At 36.8% G+C, this 10,581-nt stretch overlaps 1 protein-coding gene across 1 annotated transcript in view; it reads right to left on the reverse strand.

The window, feature by feature from the left end:
- LOC107653277 (receptor-type tyrosine-protein phosphatase N2-like) overlaps positions 1-10,581 on the reverse strand; it is an 83,543-nt gene that overhangs the window by 52,270 nt on the left and 20,692 nt on the right. The window contains exon 2 of the mRNA XM_016439946.1: positions 5,176-5,226. Coding sequence (XP_016295432.1) covers positions 5,176-5,226 — 51 coding nt within the window. The remainder of the gene's footprint in view (positions 1-5,175; positions 5,227-10,581) is intronic.

A 10,581-nucleotide genomic window follows, 5' to 3' on the forward strand; every position in this document is an offset into this window, starting at 1 on the left:
ACAAGAGTAATATATTTCTGTTACATGTTAAACCGTACTTTTATTTTGACAGGTTGCCATGAAGCTACTGTGTGCATACAGTCAGATGATGATAGTTTTCTCAAATGAAATGGTAAAATTCTCGGGAAGTGACTCTCACAGCAGCTCTGGAGATTATGTTTTTGTGTTCATGCCGTCATATGGTGAGACGCAGAGGCCGAAAATCACCGCAAGCGTCACGCGTGCTTCAGTATTTGTATAGTAAACAAAACCGTGTTTCTGCCATTCATACATACAGAGGCAAATAGCCTAACTATGTTTACAGTGTTTATTATAATGTTTGTAAACATTTAGCGTCGGCATTAGGCCTTTTTCTGAATGAATTTCAGAAATCTGAATTTTTTTTCCCCCTAAAAAACACTTTTTTTTTATACGCGTAGCGTATTTTAACCATGCAGCAAACCGTCTTAAATATTTTGATAAATTACTGAAAAAATAAATAATTAAATGACTTTTAAATCGTTTAATGTGCGCACACTTAAGTGGTGAATAAAGCTCATTCTGATTCTGACTCTAATAAGAAAGCACCCCTACAACAACTTCTGAAAGTGAACGGTATGTGTTTTACTCGTTATTTAGGTAAGAGCAGTGTGATTTTCTCTTTGTCTTTTGTTCATGGCCCCAAATATTGCAAGCTGTAGTGATATGCATATTGCGATATGTACATTTGCGATATTTCGATAATTTCGATATTTTGGCTTGTCGTTTTTATTGCTATAGCTTCTTATATTTTTAATTCTTGTTCTTTTCTAAATACTGTTAATTGAAAGGATTTGTTGTGGAGTGAGGGGAACTAAAATAGCCTAACTATGTTTACAGTGTTTATTATAATGTTTGTAAACATTTAGCGTCGGCATTAGGCCTTTTTCTGAATGAATTTCAGAAATCTGAATTTTTTTTCCCCCTAAAAAACACTTTTTTTTTATACGCGTAGCGTATTTTAACCATGCAGCAAACCGTCTTAAATATTTTGATAAATTACTGAAAAAATAAATAATTAAATGACTTTTTAAACTGTTTAACTGATTGTATTAATCGGTCAAAATTCTTACCGCATTTTAACCGGTTAAAATGAACATCCCTAATACCCACTAAATAAAACTTCTGCAACTCCAAAGTGATTTACCTTCAAAACACAAATAAAGATATTCTTAATGAAACCTGAGAGATTTCTGACCCTCCATTCACCCAAAACTTGGACACTTCAAAGGTTCATAAAGAGAACATAGAAGTTATTCATATGAATTAAGTTGTTTAATCAAAGTCTTCTGAAGAGACATGATCACGTTATATTATAAACAGATTTAATACGTTTTTTTACATATATATAACAGATCATTGCATATATATAGAGCACATCAAATACGGTAAATGGAAACTCAACCATTACTGTTTGACGCAACTAAAGTCTTATGGGTTTGAAACAACATGAGTGTGACAATTTTCATTTTTGGGTGAACTAACCTTTTAAGGACTCACTGACAAACGACAGCGGGATAAAAAGCACTGAATCAGTCCACATTTCAACGCCCTGTCTAGATTATTAATTGAATTCCCAGACTGTTCCACCTCATTCTGAATGATGACTGGTCTTAACAGTCCTCTAGAGCTCCATGTTTTCTCCACCAACTCATGTGTCTTTCTGTTTTTTTTTTCCTCCTTTCTATTCAGCTGCAGGCTGTTCTCACGCATGCCAAAATACTGGGTCCACCACTAGCTTCCTGTCTCCTGACTGCTCTGCATTGTCAACGGAGAAGCCTGTGAATGCCTGCAGGTGGCATGAGCAGGTGTTGTACTGGTACATCTATTGTGTAGAAATTGAACAGGAACTGAGACAGGACAATTCCCTGCAGTGCCACAACGTTACCTGACAGTAAGGTGGTGCAGAATCCCCCACCGGGGGTGATTCCCACACTAATCCAGCCTCACAGGGTGCTGAAGAGGTAGTGGAGGGACTGACGGGGTCTCACATGAAGGTGAAAAGGTTTTTTGCTAGCACACTAGAGTTAACATTGAAAAGAAAAAGATGTTTATGAAAATGCAACTCGTTTCCCTGTCCATAATCTCTCACAATATCAAATTATGGGACTGTTTGTAGCCACTGATGATGGCCTTCATTCTGCTCCAGGTGATCTGAGGTGAGCCAACATCAGAAGGTATAAAGATAACGCAGCAAGATCAAGCACGTTCAATCTAAAGATTTATTTTCTGTCTCTGTTAAAAAGAGTGGATAAGCAGCCCATCCATCAAAAATAAATCTTGTCACTCTAAATTATTCTCAAGAGAACAGATTGTGCAACAACACGAAGCAAAGGATGGAGAAAGAAACTCAGTGAGATAAAAAAAAGTCCCCTGACAGTCCTTGGGATATTTCCTTCATAAGTCCTAAGGTTGGACAGTGCTCCCAAAGTACCTGGGATTTCACTCTTCACTGCATTTGTTTAATTGAAGTGAATGGCTTGAAATGGTGCTCATCTTGTTTGAGCTTTAAATGTATTCCACGTCAAGAGAAAATTGTCATACACATGGTTCCAAACACAGCTTTGAACAAATGAAAGAAATGCTTATACATTTAACTTTTGATTAAAAAAGCCACGAAGTAAGTTTACAGGTATCATAAACCATTTTGGTCAATGCACTGAGCTGCTACATATAATATATCAACATAGTATTGTAAAAAATATTGACTTTTCCATGTTTCAGTACTGAAATATTTTAAACTGTTTCAATACACATTTTCCATATTATGGATACACAGATACCAGCTGCACTTTCTCACTATCTTCTCTCCGACAACAGAGTTTGAGTTAATAAGACAATACTTTGATTATTCAGGGCTCGCAAAATCGCTAGCCGGACGTCCCGGGGCTATTGTGTTTTCCAGTCGGGCTACCAAAATGTATCACCACTCTGCCCGATGGGCTATCTTAGATACAGATCTCCCGCGGGTCCTTAAAAACTCCTAAAGTGAGTTGCAGGGCTCTAGACTAACTTTTTGCACTGGTTGCACTGGTGCGCCTAACTTTTTTTCTTAGGTGCACCAGCACAAAAGTTAGGTGCACCCAAATTTTCGACCGCATCGCATTTAACACCGCAGTTTTACAAGTTCTAGTCTTACCTGTGAGGCATACAGTGGAAAGGCACAATGTGGTCACCTGCCTCTTGCTGCAGAAGGGCTGCAGACACCCCCTTTGCTGCCCAAATTAACAGCAGCACCATCAGCACCCAGAGCAATGATTTTCTCCAGCCAGTTACTGCACTGGTCCCCAAGAGCAGCAAATGCTTTCTTTGAGGCAGCATAAATTCCTAATTAAACAAATAAAAACGATAATACAATTTACTTCCCAGAAAGAGTCACGATACGGCTGGATTAAACTTCAAAAGGCAATGATGTTGAATAAATATAAGCGCTGCAAATTTCAAGTCAAAACGTGCAGAGCTGCTTTGTGTACAGCCGTTACCGGGGAAACCGCAATATTTCAGCGCTCCTAAAGCGCCACCTCGTGGCAGAGAATGAATTTGCATTTCCAATAAGCCTTACTTGCTGTTTATGGTCAGATCAATGGAAATATCAACTCATGTTTTTACGCAGCAAACACAGAGTTGTAAATAAGAAAGAAGTTCATGTGCCTTCTAAAAATCTAAACAATTAAGACAGCAATAGTATATTTATACGTTTTAAATTAATTTATATGCTTGATTTATCCCTTTTCATAAAAATGGTCTAAAGGATGAAATGCTGTTGTATAGGATTTTTGTGAAAACCTGTATCTGAACTGTAAATCATGTAATTTTATGGCTCAGTACTGTATGTTAAATCATAGAAAAAAGTAAATAGTGAAATAAAATTCCTTCCTTCATATTTGTTGATATTTGTGTATTGAAATATTTTTGATCGACATTTAAACTCCTATCTGATTATATATATATATATATATATTTTTTTTTTTTTTTTTTTTTTTTAAAGAAAAAAAACATTGGGCAAGTTAAATTAATTTTCAGGCTACCAAAATTTGAAGAGTACCTGCCTGAAGGGCTCCAGGGATTTTGAAATTTTGCGAGCCCTGGTACTGTTCAAATCTGGGTATTGCAACAACACTAGTGTACATCAGACCATCAAATTTAGAGCTTTTAGCATCTGCAAATGCAGATAACAATTACAACATCTGAAATAAAGTAATATAAATAAATAAATAATTACTATAAGAACATAATAAATAGCTGCCATAAAGAAGTTGGGACAGTATTAAAAAAAAGGTGATTACAAATTAAAGCATCTTGTTTAGGCATAAAGGCATAGCTGTTGACAATAAACCAGTTACCTGGTAATCATGACCAGACTATAACCACAGAGACAAGTAAAGAACAATTTAAATGCTGACAGAAACCTTGACTGGTTCTTTTCACCTACAGCCTGAACTTGACTTGACTTATAGGCCATTTTACCAGCCAAGTCCCCATTCAGTTCCTCACTTTCTCTCTTAAAGGCCACACAGTCATTGCTTTGCATTCTGAGAAATGTTAGATGGTAGTCCCACACAAGCCAGCTGTCCATCAATGATCATTCTGCAGTTACTGCCTGACCTCATTCCATAATAAGGACAATCCAGTCACCTCAACACTACAATACCATAACCACTCCTCACAAGAAGCTCTTTCTTGCTTTCCAAAGATACATTCACATCACACCAGAACAGGTAAGGCTGGAAACTTACTGGTTGCATTTCACAATATAATTAAAACATAATTTCAAAATAGATTTTGATTAAACTGCCCAAAACAAATAAAATACTATAAATAAATAAACCTTTATATTAACCTGACATTTAATTTCTCACTAAAATTAGATATTCAACATACACAAACCTTTTACTTCCATCGCAAAACTAGCCTACATTTTTGCAGCAATTATATGTTGTGCAGACTGATAAAAACACGTCCCCAGAAAATAAATCCAAACACAAGATCATTTATAGCCATAAAAAGAAAGACAGATGCACTCTGTAAAGCTCTCTGTGGGTAACTTAGTAGAGTGCCAGCTTGGAAGAGACTTTTGAGTTTTCTGCAGTTTTAATGAGAAGCATTATTTTAAATGGTGATAGCCAGCGCAAAATGTATAATATTTTAACGACTCACCATTGATGCAGACTTCATACGACTCACATACTTCATCTTCAAACAGACAACCTGTGGGAGAAAAAAATCAACACTGGAATGAAAAGCCACTAAAATTAGTGAGGTAATTCATAAAAGCGTTTTGTACAGCTCATCAAGTTTCTGCTGATCAATATCTGACTGGAATTCAGCCCGAGGAAGCAGGAAATTAGCCATGTAAGACAGACTTCTAATTAGTGGGATTTCTAATTTGAGTAATAAACAGGATTTGAAATATCCTTATTTATAATAAATACACTTTGGTTCGACACTGGATCACTTTTAGAGCATGCAACAGCTATATAGCGAGTGTGATATTGTTTTTCCAATATACAGCAATTCAATAAACAAGTTAGTATTAAGTAACTTACATTTTAGGATCAATATCACGAGTAGCCTATATTCTGCTTCACTCCTCCGGGCAACACACAGTCATGGCGGTGCTAAATGAATCAGTAGGCCTATTGCTGAACGAATCGGTTAAGTAAACGACTCAATGACTCACTCGTTTCGTTCCTAAATGATTCACTGTTGTTGACTGAATCTGTTGAGTAAATGATTCAATTAGTGAATGAATCATTGAGTGAATGAATAATTGACTCAGTTGACAGTTAGGCCTACTTGTCGCCACCTACTGTCGTAACGATGTAACGTGCAGAAAAATCCCACCACCTAAATCCCAGTGTAGATTGAAAATTACCTGTGCTGTTGAACTGTACATCAACACTATATACATTTCTTGTTCTTGAATTTGATCATTTAAATTATCACTCCTATCTTCATAGTAATGACATGTCATTTATTTTCATATTCAGATAAAAAATTATAATGGATCATTAGGCAAAGGGGTGGAACAGGAAGGCACAGAACATTTGTAAAAAAAAAAAAAAGAAGAGAAACAGTGTAAGTGGAGTGTGATATATAAAATAATAACAGATGGATAAATGACAAAAGAGAGGTGTGATGCTGCAGCATGTGATCTACTGAATTCATGTGATTCGCAGCCTTTCATGGTTCAGTGTGATTCCACTGACCTAGTCACTCATCACTGAGCGCCATCTTCCTCTGAATCATTTCTGGAGTACATAGGACTGAAACAGACAGGTCTGCCTGCTGACCACCGATAAGGTGGATACATAAAGAAAATGACAGAAGTGCATGTAATTAATGTGGTCATCAGCTCTAGAAAGATGATGCAGGATTAGATGCAAACACACAGACTGCTGAGGCTGAACCGACCAGAACACAAACTGTGACACAAAACAGTTTGTTGTCTCCATGGAGACAGGACTGAAAGGGAGCTCTTAGGTGACAAGAGGAAAGATTACAGAGCTTTCGTGCCAACACGTGTGTGTGTGTGTGTGTGTGTGTGCGTGTGTGCGCGCGCGCACACGTGCATGGCCAAGGGACTATTTAGCAGCTGTCCTTTGATAAAGCACAAGGGAAAACAAATGTCCCTGAAAGGAAGAGACAGAGAGCAAGAATCAGAGCTCACATTTTGCCTTTCCCTTTTTCATTACCACATACATTTATTACATCGTTCACAGTAGAGAAATGTTTAATTTTCCTCTTGTTTCTCAAGCCTCTGAAATCACTTTATAACTCACACATTTGCTTTATTGTCTGTCTTTCTCTGTCCCTGTCTGTATGCCCTCACAGCTGTCATTACTGGATAAGTCATAATCCATAAAGGAGCCAAAAGGAATCAACAAACTAGAGCAAAATAAAGTCTGCAAAACACCTCATATCTACTCAGAAAGTCTTGCTAAAAGACATTAGCCATGCAGCGGAGAGCTGATATTGGCATGCTGAATCAGAAAGCCGGCTGTAATAAATGGCCTGTCAATGGTGGAGGGAGGGTCAAGTGCAGATTCTGTCTCTATTAAACATGAAGACAGTCCCACACTAAACTCTGCTCTACACACTGTTTAAAGCTCTGTAATTACTCCTGGGCACTCAAGTCTTATCAAACCACTCAGCCTTTTATTAGAACTTGTCAGATTTCTCATCAGCATTCCATATTAATTACGTTCCTCACGCCGACGTCTGTCTGGATAAAACGCGTTCTGCCTGCTACTAGCTCCTAAATCAGGTCGACAAAACCATTTGTTATCTCCAAACAGTGTCTGCGCACCCTGGCCGGCTTGTGCTTGTGCTTGTTGGCTCCTGAGGTTGATTAAAAGGAAACGTAATTAAAGAGTAATATCTTAAGTCTATTTTTTCACCGTAGGGAAGACAAGAAGCTCCCATGGCACAGCGCACAACAAGAGGAACACTTCAGCGATTGATTACCATGGTTCAATCTAAATAATACACTTGTTTTGAGATTGTTAGTCATTGTCGGTGGCAATATTGTTTAATGAGAAGACAATATGTAAGGGATAATTGTTTTGTGGACATTATTAGAATATTAACCCTGACATGAAGATTACGTTATTATAATTAAAGCTTCTGCTAAAGAAAAAAAAAATTGTCCAGACCATTACAAATCAACTGGCCTAGCACAATATTTACAAGGTGATTAACAAACTTTGATTTGAAGCAAAAAAAAGAATATAAAAACTTGGACAAATAGAAAATGGTACAAGTTTCTTTATGTAACAGATTTAATAAGGGAAAGAACTATAATCCCATGAAGCATAATAAAATAAAAAATGATGGATAAATATAAAACTATTGATTAAAAGATGTTGATGAAAGTTCATCACGTTGTGGGTTCGAGTCTCAGGATTGTAGGTGGGAGGAGTAAATAACCAGCGCTCTCCTCCACCCTCAATACCACGACTGAGGTGAGACCCTTGAGCAAGACACCGAACCCCCAACTGCTCCCCGGGTGCCGCAGCAATATGGCTGCAAACTGCTCCGGGTGTGTGTTCACTGTGTGTGTGTGTGTGTTCACTACTGTGTGTGTGCACTTGGATGGGTTAAATGCAGAGCACAAATTCCGAGTATGGGTCACCATAACGTCATTTCACTCACTCACTTGCCATCGATTAATGGTAGCGTAGCCGTAGCGCACAGTTGGTTTGTCCTTAAAGGATTACAAGTTATCATTAAAAAGGATGAGGATGCTTACAACAGCATGACTTCAGACATAACTGTTGTACTGCAGTAATTAGAAGGAGCGTGTTGATGTACAGCATTCATAAAACACATTTCAATGGAGATGACATACCCTGAGATGCCAGTTGCACCAGTGCAGTGTCACACAGAAAGATAGAACAAAATTAAACAAACATTTAATTCTAAAGTTTTTCTTATCAAGCAACAATCTAGTACAGATTACATTTTGTGCTTGTGTCTGATGAAAATTTCCTTCTTACTCCGAGCCACAGGAAGAATATCAGGTGCTGAGCACATCTGACTCTTCACCCCTCCCACAGCAAGGCGGTTTGACTGAAGCCTACAGGCTGACATCTTTATGAAGAATCCATTTTAACCCTCCCACCACTCACACAGTGCCTCATTTGCCCAGAGGTTCAGTCTGTGACGATGAACAACAACAGCAGTGTGTGTGAAGCCCCATTCTATGGTGATTAAAGCAAACCTGCAGAACTGCATACTAAGCGATTATGGCATGAATTAGTGTTTTATTCAGCCAGGGAGATTTATAAACACTTAAATTCCTGCCTTTTATGGATATCCAATGCCTTTTATGCTAAATAACAGTTTATATATATGAACCAGGTGCTAAAAACGCTTGCACTCCATACTAATTCTACCGTCTTAACTACATGTGGTGTGAAAATGGATTTTGTTAAGGTTAAAAATAACCAGTGTCAAGTGACCTGGATTCTGAATTATTAATTCACTATGATCCATGGAGGGTAGGGGACTCTATTCACTCATGATTGGACTTGTTTAATCATTTTTGGCCTGGCATTATTGTAGACAATTTTAATAAGGATGTAAATCGAACTAACTGATATTGTATATTATTACAAATTTTGTTATTCTCAGGATATTTACATTATCTGTTAATGGTGGCACTATAGGTGTAATTATGACATTCGACAACCAACAGCCTTAATTAGTTATCAATTTCAGTGTTTGCAAACAGTGATGACGTTTTTTGTGGGTGGAGCCTATCTGGTGGCAGAAAATGACTGTTTTAACGTAGCAGTCTATTCAAGCCATGGAATAAAAGAATAAAAAATGTAATTTTGAGTTTATATTTCACAATTCTGACTTTTTTCTTGCAATTCCGAGATTATATCTCACAATTCTGGTAAGAAAAATCAACTCGTCATTCTTTCTTTTTAGTTTATAATCCCACACTTCTGGCTTTTTTCCCTCGGAATTGACAACCTCGCAATTGTTGAGTTGAATCAAGTCCGAACTAGGAGATATAAACTTGTATTTGCAAGAAAAAAAGTCAGAATTGTGAAATAAAATAGTTAAATGTTATGTAAAATGTTATAGGTTTAAATTGTATTTCATGCATGTATTTCAACTGTAGGGCTAATACAATATGTCCCCTATATGAATATTATATAGACCTATTGTTTAAATCAAATGTATGCTTTAAAAGTAGGGTAATCATAGCAGGTTTCATCCATAGTCTGTCTGTTTAAACGTCTGCGTTTAGCTTCAAATGGCGTCTTTGACGACTTTTTAGTTTATAATCCCACACTTCTGGCTTTTTTCCCTCGGAATTGACAACCTCGCAATTGTTGAGTTGAATCAAGTCCGAACTAGGAGATATAAACTTGTATTTGCAAGAAAAAAAGTCAGAATTGTGAAATAAAATAGTTAAATGTTATGTAAAATGTTATAGGTTTAAATTGTATTTCATGCATGTATTTCAACTGTAGGGCTAATACAATATGTCCCCTATATGAATATTATATAGACCTATTGTTTAAATCAAATGTATGCTTTAAAAGTAGGGTAATCATAGCAGGTTTCATCCATAGTCTGTCTGTTTAAACGTCTGCGTTTAGCTTCAAATGGCGTCTTTGACGACAGTATTATATAAAAATTATTTGCATTCTGATTCTGACATCCAAAGGCACAACAATAATTTTTTTCTCTTATTCTTTTTATGCCACCACAATGCGCGCGCAGCTGCAACTGTGACGTCTACTCCAAATTGGTCTATATTGTAAATGTAGAACATTGTATAGGCTGCTATATTTATGAAAGCATTATGAATATATGTACCTACCATTTTATTGTAAATAAAATAAAAAATTATTGTATTACTTACTGTAGAGAATTAGAGATTATTCATGCCCACATATGTTAAGAAGTCTAGGATGGTGACTATACATAAAAGGTTTATAGATCCTTTGGAAGTACATGGATTTATTGTTTTTAAAGGGGTCATATGATGCGTTTTCAATTTTTCCTTTCTCTTTGGAGTGTTACAAGCTCTTGGTGCATAAA

Source organism: Sinocyclocheilus anshuiensis, unplaced genomic scaffold, assembly GCF_001515605.1.
Source record: "Sinocyclocheilus anshuiensis isolate Anshui unplaced genomic scaffold, SAMN03320099.WGS_v1.1 scaffold219, whole genome shotgun sequence".
NCBI classification, from domain to species: Eukaryota; Metazoa; Chordata; class Actinopteri; order Cypriniformes; family Cyprinidae; genus Sinocyclocheilus; species Sinocyclocheilus anshuiensis.